Source organism: Limulus polyphemus, unplaced genomic scaffold (assembly GCF_000517525.1).
Source record: "Limulus polyphemus unplaced genomic scaffold, Limulus_polyphemus-2.1.2 Scaffold918, whole genome shotgun sequence".
NCBI lineage: Eukaryota > Metazoa > Arthropoda > Merostomata > Xiphosura > Limulidae > Limulus > Limulus polyphemus.
The window spans coordinates 47,510-64,767 of record NW_013666528.1 but is presented as its reverse complement, the minus strand read 5'-3'; the positions used below and the strand labels follow the sequence as shown (position 1 = coordinate 64,767).

Here is a 17,258-nt window from a genome sequence, read left to right as displayed (position 1 = left end):
AAATTTAGTCTTATTTCTAATTAGATATGGAAATCCATCCTGAGACAGAACTCTGCCTTTCTATATATATATATATATATATCTTAACCATTATGAATAACAACATAATTCACAACTGCTATGCTGTATTCTTTGATAGGTTGTTTAGGCAGAGTATTCATGATGAGTAAACTGGAATGGATGACAACTGCCTGTTGTAAGAAACACAAGTGTAGAGGACAACGTTTCAAAAGTCTTCTGGATAACAGAAAACTTTCAAAACAACATCCACCAAACTTGAGTTTACTATGCTGTACATTATTACAATAGCACAGCTGTGTCATGACCAGCATTCTTTTCATTTTATGTATTCTTTTGTTCTCAATAAAAATATTATTTAGATTCCAAAAATGTGTAAATCTGTTTATGAATTACTACAGACATAAATCCTAATGTTCACTATTCAATAAACACATTTGAATTCATGCTTTCATTATATCATTTCTTCATATTCAAGGTGGATATTTTCTACATCAAATATGCATTGTTAGGCTGTCATAAAGTGACTCATGATGCATAAAAAAAATCAGAAAGAAAAATATACAATACTAGATCAATATTGTGTAGGCCAGTAGCAAAACAAAACAAAATTTCTAACATATATGTATCTAATATGATTTCTAAGCTTATATTTTGCAACAAAGGGAGGAACACAACCAAAATGCTGTCTTGGTTGTATGTGTATTTTTTATCATGTATATGTACTTTAATGATCACAGATTCATGCTACTCTTCAGTTCATTATTTTGTTTGATGACAAAAAAGTGACAAAGAAAAACTGCAGTATGAACCTACTGTAAGCATATCTTGCATAAGTGATAAACATGAATACATTTTTTGAATCAGCTTGCTATTCAATAATTCATATACAATAGATGAAAAAAAACTAAAATGAAACCATTTTAACCAGTTAGTGAGTGAAAAAATGTCAAATCTAGATTACATTAGCCTACTATTCATCAGATCATGCATATTTAGTAATAGTAATAGTAAATGAACAACAAAAAATACAGGTTGTAATAGTTAGTTGCTTATTGTTTATTATAAAAATAAATGTAACAATCAATAGCAGAAAAATAATTCAAATTGACAAAGAGTCTTACTGAAGCGTATGCTAAACTTGATTGTATAGATACATTCAAATAAAAGGTAAGGAAATATTAAAGTCTTGTTGAAAGTACATTGTGACTGTTAACCCCTTGCTGCTCCATCATTTCCTTACCAAGAACTGTAACATATATATATTTGAAACACACATAATCCTAAAGTTACCTGTTCATTAAAACTGTGCAACTGTTTATATCGAATGGTACAGTGATAAGCCCCATTGATGTGGATATTGTACCCCTAGAAAAAACAAACAAACAATAATTACAAGTGGAACAACAATAACTCTCAGGATTTTATTCAAAAAGTTCACATAATTATAAAAGTTTTTTACAATGTTTAAAATACACGTTTGATATGATCTTCATATATAGAACTAGCGTCTTCTATAATTAAGTAACTCTAAAATGTATGGAAGTGTCATTTTGATACACACGTTGTATGGTTCGCATTGCAAACCACTAATAAAATAGTTTGAAACTTCAAGTTTCTACAGACTATGTAACTTCTGCAAATAAAATATTTTTTATATATGATATTGGTATGAATTTGCAAAAAGATTTCATTTCAACATTTCTTTAAGAAGCCATTATAAATGTTTACCTTAATTGTAGATTTTTTAATATAACTTTGTACAAACTTTCTGACTAAGTTCAATAAAAATACTTTGAAATATTTAAAATATCCTTTGAACTCCAATACCCAGGTAACAAGTTGTAAAACCAAAACAAATGATTAGAAAATAAATAATTATTTTTGAACCAGACAAATTGCTAATAAGTTTAAAATGACTTGTATAACATAGTAAAACCATGGTTTTGACCTCCAAGTAAAATTTCATAAACTTGCAAAATCAGAGGGAAAAACAATTTTTTTTTTCAAACACGACAAAAAACTAGTACACTTTATATTAGAGCTAGATGATTAGTGATATTTGATAATCAATTAATTTAAGGACCCAATAATGAATTACATTTGATTAATCAATAAGTAGTGTTCCCTAATTAAACCATGGTAAGTATTTCCCCTGTAATACAAAAAACAGCCATATCAAAGACATGGCAAATAAGTTTGGTGCCAATGGTAATTGAACCAAAGACCCTCAAATTACAAGGCATCCATGCTGTCATTAACAGAAGGTATGCTAATGACAACAGAATCAAGCTTTGAGAGAGAGGTGATGGAGGACCAGACAGCCCTCTCCAGCTTCGAACTGGGCAGGAGTTGGATAACACTGACCATGACTAATCTCCTTCAGAAATATGAGGAAAGTTACCATTTTATTAAATGGAAAAGTTATTTCCAACAATACTTACCTCCTCTTTCCTTCCATTACCCATCTAAGCAATGGTCTAATTTTTTTCTAGCTTCCTCCAGTCTTTTATTTCCCACTTACTTGCCCTTGGCAATGTCTGTCTTGTGACATTCTCTACCTATGTCAATGCACTCTCTATCCTGGTACTGTATATAAACATCTCCTTCAGACATTATCAATTTTTTGAGACTGACCTAATTTGCAGTTTCTAACACTGGCTTTTAGTGGGAAGGAAGGGTGGGAGAGGAGGTAAATTATTATTGGAAATACATTTTCAATTTAAGAAAATGTCAACTTCTAAAAAATACTTACCCATGAGAGGGGCCGGTGAGAGCATTATCCATTCAGAATGCGTCTGCATAGATCATGGGCATGCCAATAGAAGATTAGTGGGGGAACTGCACTACATCCAGAACAAGTATGCTCTTCACCAGGAATGTAATTCATGCACTACGGGTGGAATTTGACATTATCCATCATCACTACTGGTCAGGCCCCAATGAGATAAAAGAGGTTCCACTGCTCAGAGATGGAATTATAGAGCCATGGTCCCTAAATCCAATGTTGGTAGCTAGGGCATTTGGGCCACAATATATATACTTTTGAGTGTAGCCCAACCTGTAGCTATAGAGTGATGCATTCCAAGCTACTGGTATCACGACACAAAGGTTAGTAACACAGAAGTGAACAAGCCCTTTCCTCAACCTGAAGAAGTTCGAAAGGGAACACCCCAACCTTGGAATGATTGGATCCTGTATGCCATACTCAACCTGAGGAAACAGAACTCATCCAGTCTGGAATTATGAACAATCATCCTCACTCCCCAACCATGTGGGAAAAGTATATTTCACTTGTCTCCATAATTATGGTGAGGACATGGAATAAACTGTACTCAACCAAAGACCCAGGATGGGACCACTCTGGATTCAGAATTACGAGGAGACAATGGACCTTTTCCATGAATGATGTACTGAACCAATATTGATCAAAATGAAGGGCCATGCTCAAAACCGGATAGCCAAGCGTCAAATCCAAACCAGTATTATGAGTAGGCTAGTGACTCTCCTACCAATATCTGGAAGGAGGGGGGGGAACATTCTCAGGGTCCCAGGTAGGAGGGCCCCCAACTTCACCCTCTTCTCCAAGAGTGGAAGAAATTCACTCAGACACTCTGGAGTAATAGCCTCTGTCCACCATAGTAACTGAAAACCAGGTATGGTAAGGACTCGTTAGCTCCACAAGTTGAATCTGGGGGGTAATGCATGTTGGGGAGTATTGAGGAACAATGCTCTGGAAACAGTGCAATAGGTGAATCAAGTTCCCTAAATTTTTAAAAGCAAACTGACCCCGATTTATTCAATCCAATGATCTCCTTGTGCTTTACTGATGGTAGTCTATGAGTGGCAGTCCAGCATATTACAGTAATACCACCCAGTCAGCCCCTATGTGGTCTTATGGAACATGTCATTTCTACAGAGCCTGTTGCAACCTAGATAAAGTATATTGAATTAGTGGATGCTAGTGCAGAATTGGTTTGATAAAAGCATATCTGCCTGGGCAACACTTGCCACAGAATGGGATCCTGTAAAAAGGAGGTAAGAGACCGTAGAAAGTAAAGAAGAGACAATATTAGTAATGAAGATACTCATACCTCCTTATAATCTACTGGATACAGTTAAGATAGCTACAGAGGGTAGTCAAAAACCTTCAGAGGAAGATACTGCCAGATCATGTAAACAATGTGAGATAAAAGTATTGGAGGAGTTCCACATACCAGCCCACAAAATGTCCTCCAGTGGCCAATCTAACTGGGCTACTGAGAACATAGAAATGTGACAAATCAGATGAGATGTGACTTGCAGAAGTCTCCTCACCTCCAAACAAAGCCCAGAATAAGAGATATGGATCAAGTTTCTTACCCACCTCGAAAAAAGTAACCAGGGATACATCCTGGAAAACTGAAGGATCCCAATGAATAAAAGGTTGCTGGCTAGTATCCCTAAAGGCATTAGTGCAAGTAACATAATACTCCAAGGCCCTTCATGGACATAACAAATGATCAGGATTTGATAGGTCATAGACATGACAAATAGTGGTCAGAAGAAGAACCTGTCTGGGTATAGGATGACAAAGGTAGAATGATAAATCATCCTGTGCACATGCAGCACAAACAACTCCAACCAGCAATGTCCGCAGACCAGAAGCAACAAAGACTAAACCTTAAGGGAAGGTGATACATGGTACACAAGGTTAAGGGCTCAAATGGATTTTGAAAAAGAGCATGTAATATCAGAGTAACATCCCAGTTAGATAACTGAAATGAACATTTGGGAAAAGTACCTGAAACAACTTAAGGATGCCAGAGAGCACTGATCACTCAAATAATTTATCTCAATGATCTAAAGATAGTTGATAAGGCCATCTTATATAAGGAAATTGTTGAAGATGAGAAAGCCTTGTCAAAGAGCCAGGTCAAAAAACAAGTTATGGTTGGCACTTCTGAAGGAAGTGGGTTCAACTTCTTCACAATACACCACTGTTGACATATGTGCCATCTCCTTTGATAAATGTCCATCGTGGGGACTATGTAAAGAATGAGACAGATACATGGCAACCTTATAAGTTAAACCTCGATGCCATGCAAAGGACTGCATAACTCCATGCATGAAGCTCGAGCTTCAGGATGGCTGAGTGTACGATGTTGGATAGTGGCAACCTCAACAGAGATGGCCAAAGAGGAAATGATAGAGGTGTGCACTCTTGAAGGTACCACAGAAATGGAAACCAGGGTTGAGCCAACCAACTTGATGCTATCAACAGAACCTGACAAGGGGTGAAACAAATCATAGTTAGTACTCTGGGCAACATATGAATCAGTGGGAGGGCACAGAGGTGCAATCTAGCCCAGTCTTGACTGAATGCATCTATTGCCAATGCCCAGGGGTGAGGTACTGGAGACCAAAATGCCAGTAGTTGAGTGTTCTAAAGAGTGGCAAATGCATCAATCATCAGTGTTCTGAATTTAGAGCAAATCCAATGGAAATCCTAGTGATGCAGCATCCATTCTGTCAGGAGAATTTGGTTAGGTTGAGATAATTGATCTGTCAACAAATTCATCACCCCAGAACATGGCAAGTTAGTATGATGATATGATGAGAGTGGGTCCACTATGGGAACATGCAGATGGGCATCGGTAATATCGAACTTGGTCATCCATAGTCCTGGTAAAAAAAATGCCAATGCGAAGTGAGGAATGACTACATTGCGAACCTTGGAGGATCTAGGAATTGATTTAGATGAGAAAAATCAATGACCAGATGTCAATCTCCTGTCATCTTGGGCACAACAAACAGACAGGAATAAAACCCTGGAAGAACTGGGATGACCCTCTTCACTACCCCCTTGACCTCAGGCCCAGTGGAGGAGAACCCAGTCATTCATTGTTGGCAGTGGTGGGAACAGAAATTGGTGTAGACATGGATTCATGTACATGCTTATCTGTGGGTATAGAAAGATTTTTGTGGGTGGGGCAGAGATATCTTTTCGCACACCCACTGCGACAATTTAACACAGTGTAACAGCATAACTATGTTTTGTAAGAGTAGTTGTAAACAATACATGCTGTATCTCTTTCCCTACAATGAATTTTGCACATGACCTATAATATGAGAGTTGGGAACATAAGTGCTCAGTTGACACAGTGAGGATCTAACTGGCACTTGTTATTATTATGGTCTTTGCTTTCACAATGAGCACAAGTTACAGAATCACACAACAATGTGTGTTGGAGTGTCCAAACTATGACAGTTGATACATCAGAGAGTTAGAAAGTAAGGCCTGACTGGGCACTTTAGATACCCTGCCTTAACTGTGGCAGTTGGACATGTTGCAAACAGCACAATCAGAACCTGTGTTGACTCTGAAATTCCATTCTTTGGAGCAGATAACCTCACAGCTGATATTCCTTTACTGGAGAGACCAGCAAGAAGCTCCACATCAGGGATGTTAATAAGACCTCTCTCAACAATGGTTCCTCGTGAGGAATTCAAAGTAGTGTAGGGGATAACCTCAACAAGGATATTCTGAATACACTTGGAATTTAACATGAGTTCACTATCATGCAGTCATACACTGAATACACTTGGAATTTAACATGAGTTCACTATCATGCAGTCATATAGTTTCAACCAACAGACCCCCAGATCTTAATTTCTTAAATTACTTTGGAGAGTCAACAAGGCTCTCTAAGTATTTTTGTATAGAGTAAGGGGGACAGACTTTTCTGATCTAGAGTATAAAGTCAAGAAATGAGGTACTGAAAGAAGAGGAGATGGCAACTGTGTGTTAACAGAGACTGTGATCTTATGGTCACTTACAAATTATTTTTTTGCTTTTGATTTAGTGGATCTATAAGAAAAATATTCAGTATCCACTTATCCCATCCACCATGGGGTCCTACAAGGGGACATGCTACACTGTCAAACTAGGACAGTGTAGCCATACCAGGGTTTCGTGGGCACTAAACCCAAACACAAGCACAGGATATAATGTCCACAACACATTTTGGGGAACATCCAATACTGGCACTTAGTTGAACCTAGCCACACATGACCAGCCAAGTGACCATGGGGGAAGACCACCTCAAAGCCACCTGCCTATAAGAATTCAAGGCAAAAGTGGTGTACTACAGTGTCCTAGACATCACTCAACCAACAGAATCCCTTCCTCCCCTTCGTGAGTTGCCATGCATGGCAGACATGTGGGTGGATGTTTTGGATCCCAGAAAAAGTAAACTGAATAGGTAGAGCCTTCCCTTGGAGGTCCCCTCACCACATACAGGAATCTTCATTGAGAGGAATTTTGATTAATTGATTAGCTTACATGACACTAACAGATGTAATCTCTGCTCATGGGTAATACATTAAGTCATCTAGTTCTATTTGAGGGACCCCTTAGCTCATCATGGCTGTCCCACTCATTTTATCAAACACCTATCTGCCTACACTGTTTATATAGTCCTGACTTCCCAAGTACTAATAGCAAGCCCTCTATTGAACTCTCCCAATCCTCTTCCATCTATATAATGTCCATAACACATTTTGAGGACATCCAACACTAGCACTCGGTTGACCCTAGCCATACATGACCAGCCAACTGACCATGGGAGGGACCACCTCAAAGTCATCTGTATGAAAAATAAAACCATCTAATTTGCAGATGGCTACTACCCTTCCAAACCTTAAATCTATGTCCCCTAGTCCTAGTACTATTATCATTAAACATGAAAAAAGATGATGCATCAAACCTACTTCTTGAACACTTCAATCAGATCCTCTCTAACCCTTCTTTTCTAAACAGAAAATCACCTTAAGGACCTTAAACTTCTTCATATGACAGTCCATTCAACCCAGGAATCACACTAGTAGCCTTCTTTTGAACCCTTTCCAACAACTCAACGTCCTTCTTAAAGTTAGGAGCTCAAAATTGAATACAATATTCTACATGAGGCCTGGGCCCAACCAGAGATTTTCAAAGAAACTATAATCTCCACTGACTTTTATTCAGCATTTGGATTCCTACAGAGACACCTTATAACTTTACACAACAGTGATTTATAATGTAACAAACAAGCTACTGTTTTATTTCAGTCAAAAACCTAATTATAACTATTGAAATTATGAGGTGATTACAAAATAACATCACAAATGCAAACAATATAATTAACACACTTTGTCAATCTCCACTCTTGTTTGTTATCCCAAGTCTTGTACAAAGAAAAACATACTAATTTGTCCAATTGTATTGGTACAGAATGTAACATGTAATGAGCCAGAATAGCTTTGAACATCTGTTAAACTAGCCTTCAACATAAGCAATGGAAAACTCAGAATTAGCACTTTAAAAAACAAACATCTAAGGCAATAGAACTTTTCTTGACAGTGATGAAATATATTGCAGTTAACAACAATACAATGGAAAAGTTTCCGTCATTAGACATCACTAACCTATATTTATAATGTCATAAGTTGTTAAAACTGTACAGTTAGACAAGTAGAATAAGTATGTGTATAAAAATGTGATATCAAGGAACCCAACTGCAGCTAATAAATTGTAGAAACAGTTGATATGGGTGATTTAAACTTTTTATTAGATAACACAAATATATACAAATGTAATTAAGTTTGACCTTTGTATATATATTTATGCTACAATACAAAAAGTACTTATTACCAATATCAGCCATCTCTACAGTTTATAATATTTTTGTCACTGTCAGAAATAACCTAATTTTAAATTTGACAACTAATAGCATGATAGAATCACAGGCCACAGTATCAAATTACATAGTGTGGTCATACATATCAAAAAGGTAATAACATAAATACTTCATAACAACAATAATTTAATCAAAAGGTAAATAAGTACTTCAAAATGTAAATACCAATTCTGGTAAATAATCTAGATATTTTGAGATGAAATGCAAGAAAATGGCAGTGGACAAAATCTTGAGTGAATGACTAATGATAAGAACCAACCCCTTGAAGTGTGATTTGTCACAGTTCTACATTAATCATCAGGCTAGCTTTAAAGTACTGATGAAAAAACAATGTGCAAATGAAAGAAATCATAGATCTACTTTAAGACTACATTATGTTGTTTGCATGTTACTATACTAGTGAGTTTGATGCAAGTTATATTTTGACAACTGGGTTTCCTTTAGGAAGAACACCAAAACTACAGAGTAACAAAAAATATAGAATTCAAAGTCCTCACCAGTTTTATGCAAGGCTATAATATCTTCCTTCCTCTTAAATTCAAACTCTAATAAAGCTTACAGCATTGTTGCTCTTTTCATGCTTAACACACTACTGAACATTTAAGTCATTAACTTCACTAACATTCACAAATAAATCCTTCTTTTATCCTAAAATCCTTATTTCCAAATTTTCATGTCATAAGTATGTCATAAATTATATATGACAAAAGAGAGACTAATTTTCCACAATCTAGTTTAGTCACTAAAACTGTTAAGGTCCTTTCGAATATGAGATAATAATTTTCAAGGAAATCATATCTCACACCATCATAAAACACAATCTGAATGTATCATTGCAAAGGGATCTATTCAGTTCATTGATCAATATAATGAACAAAGAGAAAACAAAAACAAAAAGATCCTAAAACAAAGCCCTCATGGACCAAACTAATCCTTCTCATAATCAGAAGGAAAAAACAAAGAGGCCATTTATCACCAATATTTCCTTCCTTCCTACCACAGAACAAAATTTAAGAACAAAGAGCTGATTGATCCATCTTGACCACCCCATCCAAAGGAAAACAAAACAGAAAACCTCAAAGTCAGTCCTTATTGATCAAGTATTTATCTAGCCTTCACTTAAATTTACTGAATCTACCACATCTGAAGACAACAAATTCCAAAGACCAACCACCCCATTAGAAAAATAAAATTGTTTTAGCTGAAGGTGACTTCTACTCTGCCAAAATTTATATTTGTCCCTTAGTTCTACCACTTTCATTCTCATCTCAAGTATGATGCACTAAGCCTGTTCTTTTTTTATTAATTCTCTTTCTTTCAACACCTTATTAACAATAGACCTATAAATTATAATGCTAACAGTTTCTTCAACTTCCCTTAACCCTTACTTTTGAAAGATAGACCAAATTACCAATAACTAGTATCAAAACTTCTTCTAGGGCCTAGTCTATTCTGCAAGTTTTGAATGTGTCCCCCCTCACACACACACACACACACACTTCCAATACACTCTCTTTTTTCACAGCCTTATTTTGATACATAGAACTTTCGATTTCTTAACATTAGCTTAAATTTGTGCCACTATAACTTATCAAGCTACTTCAAATGTTTAAGTTGTAGCGTCAGTTTTTATCATGCTGTCGGTGTGGATAAAGAATTTATTGTGATTATTGTTAGTGTTACTGGTTTTCTTAGCGTCACCATTTATTGTTTATCTCTCGACACACCATCAGTGTGCAAAATTAACGATAGGCTTCACCTGTCATTTTGAGCTTTTGAAGTTACTGGCTTTAAATTAAAGTTTAATCGTCTGTAATTGTAAACGTAATATGCCTAGTACTACTATCACAATCAATTGTAATAGTACTGTAAGTACAAGTTAACTACTTGGACTATTATTTTTTATATTCGAAAAATAAACGCCCACACACACATATGATTCACAAATGCTAATACTCAGTAATACTAATAGTAATATTAACATTAAATGATTAAAAAAAATAACATACCATATACGTTCCTCCGTTACTATCTTTAAGTTCCAGTGTATCTGGAATTGAGAAATGCATTTCAAAATGTACGCAAACCAAATCAAGTTGTCATACAGTAATATATAACAATACACAAAAACTCAAACTAAAAGCAATAAACTTATGTGAACTACCCTATTTGCTACTTTCCTCAACAAACTTGAGAAAAATTGTAAATCACAATAAACGCCATCTACACTGATACCATTAACAGAAACAGTAAAACTTTTATGTATACCAGATTTTACGTAGTTTGAAATTTTAAATAGATCATCTACCAGTAACTTTAATATAAAAAGCTATAGGACATGTAATCTTATTTGTGTTGTTCCTTTCAATAATATTAATTTTTTGTACTTCTGGTATGAAGATTTCGTTAGAAATGTAAAAATTATAACTGAAACAAGACTAACTTGTCTTAAAAATGGCTTAACCTCGAGCCACAGATTGCATTTTGTTCTACATTTAATTAACTATATACATTACCGGGCACGAGTCGCGGGTTTGAACCCAGTCTCAAAAATGCTCGCCTTCCGTGTGGGCGTTTTAATGTAACGGTCAATTCCACTTTTCGTTGATAAAGTTTGTTTGTTTGGAATTAAGCACAAAGCTACACAATGGGCTATCTGTACTCTGCCCACCACGAGTATCGAAACCCGGTTTCTAGGGGTGCAAGTCCGCAGGCACACCGTTGTGCCACTGGGGGCCGTTGATAAAGACTACCACGCACATACACGGGGGTGGAGTGGATTCGAGGGGGTTCGGCCGAACCCCTTATTTTTTGTGATATTAAAAATTATGCTTATATAGTTATAGCGCAGCTGCTTATGGTATTTAACGTTTTTTACATAGTTTACATTCTTCTGATGAAGCATTAGCATTTTCAAGTTTGAAATAGTCGCATGCAATAGCTTCTGTTGACACTTTGTAATTGGAAGTCCGAAGCCGTATTGCTAGTCTCAGGTTTTGTAGGCCGAATTCTTTACAGTAGGTGTCTATGACTTGTTGGCGATAAATTTCAACAATAAACAACTGCAACACAAGCCATTTGTGATAGAATAATATATTAAAACAAGTCAAATGTATATACAAATGTTTGTTACACTGTTGGCTATCACAGTTGTACCTAGAGCTTTAAATAAATGTATCCACACAGGTAGGTTCAATTACTTTAGAATATAATTGACGACACGAATTATTATTCTTTGCTCTATTAATTATTACAATATAGTCTGTGATAATTTCACCATCTTACTAATATCTCTCCGCTTTGTAGATGACAACTGTGAAATTAGGGAAGAATTTATTGGCTTTGTTAAGCTACAGAGGGTCAGTGAAACAGATATTGTATATGCAATTACAAACATAGTGACTGATGTTGGATAATCTCTAAATGAACTGCGTGGTCAAGGATATGATGGACCATCCACCATGGCTGGCGAAAGATCTGGTGTCCAAAACAACTTCGAGATATGCAAAGCAAGGCCTTGTGCACTCATTTATCAAAAGGGCATCTAGCATAAAGAAGCTTCGTCACGTCTTCCACTACTTAATGTATTCATTATACGCTGGTTTGAGAATATTGAAGGTTGGGAAAGGTTCTATTTATGTCATCTATTTATATTTCACATGTGTGAGTTATTGCGTATGGAGACGATAATTTTGAAATGTTTAATGATAATTGGGCTACTGAAGATAAGAAAAATGCTATGGCTTATCTAAAATTACTGGAATCCTTTGAATTTATTCTTTGCTTAACATCTTTACAACGTTCCCTTTACTATTTGAAAGAACCTTCTGTAAATTTGCAAGGTCCAAGTCAAGACATTTTTTCTGGTGTTACCCTAATAGAACAATGATGTAAATAGCTGACTTCACTAAGAGTAAACGTAGATGATTATTCACACTGTATCATCAAGCACAGCAGTGATATCGCAAGCAAATCTAATGTTAATGTTAGAATGGTACGAGTTAGTCAACAATAAGCCCAACGTGCAAATGTAGAATACAGTTCCGTCGAGGATTACTTTAAGAAAACAATAACCATTCTTTTTCTTGACCACATTATCAGTAATCTTTCCTCCAGATTTGATGCACATGTAAAGCAAGTAGCATCAATTCAGAAACTTACGCCATCAAAACTCATACAATAGTTTTTGATCTCCGATATTAGACAGGCTATAGATTTTTACAGGGAAGATTTGCCAAATCCTGATATTTTTATGAAGAATTCACGATGAAAAACAAGATGGCTTTCTATACCTCTCCAGAACAGGCCCCAAATACTGGCTGACTGCTTAAAAGTGTGCTTCAGTGTACCAAGTATCTTTATGTTACTGAAACTCTTTGCCACACAGCCACTAAGTTCATGTTCATTTGAACGTTCGGTATCTGCTCTCCACTAGTTCAATAATTACCTGAGGTGTACACAAGCCGAAGATAGACTGAATGCTCTAGCTGCATAATCATTATAACACTGCTATTAACATTGAAAGTGTATGTAAGTTATTTATGGAAAAGCACCACAAATTAATGGAGCATGCTAACGTGATATTTCAGTAGTGCATGATAACCAATGACTGAAATAACTAATATACTATTGTTGTACAGAGTTGTTTCAATTAGTAATATAATTTAACAATTAAAGCTACTCTGTATGTAGATAATACAGTACTTTAATATAATAAAACATACATATTTATCATAATTTGAGTCTAGCTCCCCATACAGTGTTACAACAGAACTATTATTTGTTGACTTTTCATTGGATGTTTGTAGATTTTATGTGAACAGCCATGCAAATGTTTAAGCTATATTTCATACAAAATTTCTTCCATATTTAATCTTATAACACTTATTTTTTCCAAATTTTCTGGGGTGAGGGTGTTTTATGTGTCGACTTTTTATCACACAAATTAACCCCCCCCCCTTACAAACATTCTGAGTACGGGTCTGAGTACTCCAAAAGTTGGCAGTGGGTGGTGTTAACTAGCTGCCCTCTCTCTAGTCTACCATTTCTAAATTGGGGACGGCTAGCCCAAATAGCCCTCGAGTAGCTTTGCGGGTTGATTTTTAGCTTTTATTTAAGTAGGTAGCTTGTACCGATTGGAAGTTAATATTGACATATTGATTAGATTTAGTGAATTAGGCAATATTCTTAGTATAAATGTTGTTTTTTGTTTATAGTTAAGCTCAAACTACACAATTGGCTATTTGTGCTGTGCCCACCACTGGTATCTAAGTCCAGTTTTTAGCATTATAAGGTTTCAGACTTACCGTGTAAATGCACTTTACGAATAAGACTGGAATAGTCTTATCTCTATACAGCATAAAAAGTAGACATCATTGGAACTCTTTCTTTTGAATTAGTTACCTGTGTTGAAACTTTAGAGTTACAAAATTTGAGAAAAGTGTTCGTCTTAATTAATTACGAACTTTGCAACAAGTCGGATGTATAGTTTAATTGTTAACTAATACCAAGTAAACATAAAATTTCAAATTCTCAAAAAGTGTTTGAGTCTTTATCAATGCCACTACAATAAAACTTATATATTTCGATTTGATCATAGGAGTAGGTTTGTTAGTTAAAAATCGCTATAGGCTTAAAAACATTGTACTAAAACTGAAAACATTTAGGAAATATCCCAATATTGGCGTTGCAGAATCTAAACAAAGTGGTACCAGAACATGGCAGGATATTGGAAAATAAAGACAGAATACATTAAAAGAACAAAACAAAGAATGTGTCAAGAAAAAAAAAGGGTTATAAAGTCAAGAATGTGGTAAGTTTTCAAAAAGTGGTTGGAGGACAGTGAAAGAATATTTATAAAATGTGATTGTGAATTTAGGGAGGAAAGTAAACAATGAACTAGTAGATTAAAAACAAAATAACGTGAATAGCAAAACAAAAAAAAAAGCTGAAGAAGTAAGTTTGAATGTAAAATCACCGCAATTCAGAAAGCTTTATAAAATACTTTGAACTAACCATGAAAAGAATATAGGATAAGTTCGACCATAGATATAATTTCGTTAAAGTTATCGATATCAGGCTTATTATGAAACTACAAATACAAGGGTTTCTTTAGTTTAATGCAACTGAAAATTGAAACGGGTGGAAGTTACCATTGTTTTAGTTGACCATAAACAAGGACAATATATACCAAGGTGATATAAGATTTGTTCAGAAAATTACTCTTGAAGCCATGCTTCAACGCATAAACAGAAAAAAAGGAATAGCTATTGTCCTACTGGAGTTCAGTTTCAAATGTAGATTTGCTAAACTTAAGAGGAAAATATAGTAGTATGAATATAAATGTCATAATTTGTATTATTATTGTTTTTTGTTTAAGGATACTTGATTAAGAACTACAAAAGGAACACCTTGTAATTTGTAAATCTTTAGCCAATATTCTTCAATCAGACGTTATTTCCAAGAATGAAAAACTGTCTTCGCAAATAGTTAGAAAATAGAGTGGCGATAAGTTTGTAACCAATGGAAAACAAAAGGCTATACTTGGCATCAAAGGCTTATTTTTACAACATGATTTACGAATTAGATAAACATAGAAAATAAGTGTGCCTTGAGGGTGGTTTGGTGACGGAAAATGACTGGTTGTTAAGATTATCCTCAATATTTGTACTTAAAATATATCAGTGTAATGTAAGCTCATTCCTACATGTTAAGATATTTTCTTGTGACTATAAGATAAATAGTCGTTACTCAATCTAAAAATTAAGTACTAATCGCCAATAACTGAACAGGTATACATTAAATCCAAATTTATTCGGAAGGGTGATATAATGGAAGATTAATGAAGCGTGTACTGTTGTCAGAATAAAACAGCATATTTCCTTAACAGCATAATCCGTAAAAACGCTCTGAATGATATCTGTAACAGATTGCAGAAAACGTTTGCAAGATTATCGAAGGAAAAAACCTAAGATTTGACTCGCTCATAGTTATAAACATATTATTTGTGGAAAAGAAATATACATATAAGTGAAGTGGAAATATTTTTGGGTTTATGTTCGTACTGCTGGTATTTTTTTTCAGTCATTCTCTAGAATGGTTTTTCCTTTACACAATATCTTGGAGAAACAGTGCTCCACAAGAGTTAACCTACCAATCTCCTGAAAACCCACTCACAGAATCTAGTAAATAGAGATGCTAGTAATTCTGTAGTTGGAGCTGTAATATTATAACTATAGAATAGAGAAAAATAATTTCATTATTGAGTAATTACATGAGTCCACTGGAAAGATGATATTGTAATGCATGTGAATAGTTAATGGGAACTGTCGTAGCCAAAGGTAATTTCCATCACGATGTGTATGTCCTTTGAGAGGAATTTTCAAAATCCCAATCATCACATTAAAAGCTAGGTACGAAAACCCCAAGAATGTTTCATCCTGGACGGAACTACAGAACTGTTCATAACTGTCAATGAGATCCAAATTGAAGTGAACATAGTTATGAGCATTAGGAGGCTTAAGAAAGTTAGTGGTATCACCATCAACCAGCAAAAGTTCATCACCTATATATACTCATACAATTGGTGTTAAGTAGATTTTGGAGAAGGTGAATGAAAGATTCTACTGGGTTGACGTTACAATCTTTGGTATATTGGGGCTAAATCCCCACTTGTATTTTGAAAGGAAATGAACCATCAAAATTCAATGGTACAGTATCAGAACACCACTTGAAAACAGCAACAACAACACATTTTTATGTCTTTAGTCTGCTATCACAGGATAACAGTGAAAAATTTTATCGTTGTAGATGTTAAATTATATATGATACGGTAAGCAAGAAGCTAAAACACTAGTAAATTAATTTATAGAGCTCCTTCACAAAAACACGTTCTTGCAGTATAAAAATAACGGTCAATTCCATCATTCGGTCAGACAAGAGCAGCGCAAGAGTTGGCGCTGTTGACCTCTTGTCTTCCCTCTAGTTAACATTTCAAAATTGGGAACGGCTATATTTATAGAGCCCTTGTGTAGCTTCACCAAAAATTCTGAAATAAAGAGACAAACATATACACGATCATTAATTTTGGTGTTCAGGTGTTCTTCCACGGTGGGACAGCGGTAATTCTATGGATTTATAATGCTAAAATCAGGGGTTCGATTCTCCTCCGTGGACACAGCAGATAGCCCGATGTGGTTTTGTTATAAAACACACACACTGTTAAGGTGTAAAATAATATTCAAACTGACTATACGTTAATCATTTTACTAAAGGGGTGAAATAGCATATCAATACAACATACAAGAAATATTTAACCATAAAACTACCAATAAGGATATGACCCCAGTAGTTTTTAAACTCGTTGTTCAAAGCTATATATGTGCCCGGCATGGCCAGGTGGATAAGGCGCTCGACTCACAATCTGAGGGTCGCGGGTTCGAATCCGCATCCCACCAACCATGCTCGCCCTTTCAGCCGTGGGGGCGTTATAATGTGACGGTCAATCCCACTATTCGTTGG

General features: G+C 35.3%; 1 protein-coding gene across 2 annotated transcripts in view; it reads right to left on the bottom strand.

Moving 5' to 3' along the window:
• Positions 1 to 10,913, bottom strand: part of LOC106461229 (sorting nexin-17-like) — a 60,170-nt gene extending 49,257 nt beyond the window's left edge. For both annotated transcript variants that reach the window (XM_013921030.2, XM_022388092.1), the window contains exons 1-2: positions 10,748 to 10,913; positions 1,312 to 1,386 (exon numbers count right to left, since the gene is read on the bottom strand). In XM_013921030.2, the coding sequence (XP_013776484.1) occupies positions 1,312 to 1,386; positions 10,748 to 10,807 (135 nt within the window). In that variant the 5' untranslated portion in view covers positions 10,808 to 10,913. The remainder of the gene's footprint in view (positions 1 to 1,311; positions 1,387 to 10,747) is intronic.
• Between the last annotated feature and the right edge of the window lie 6,345 nt (positions 10,914 to 17,258).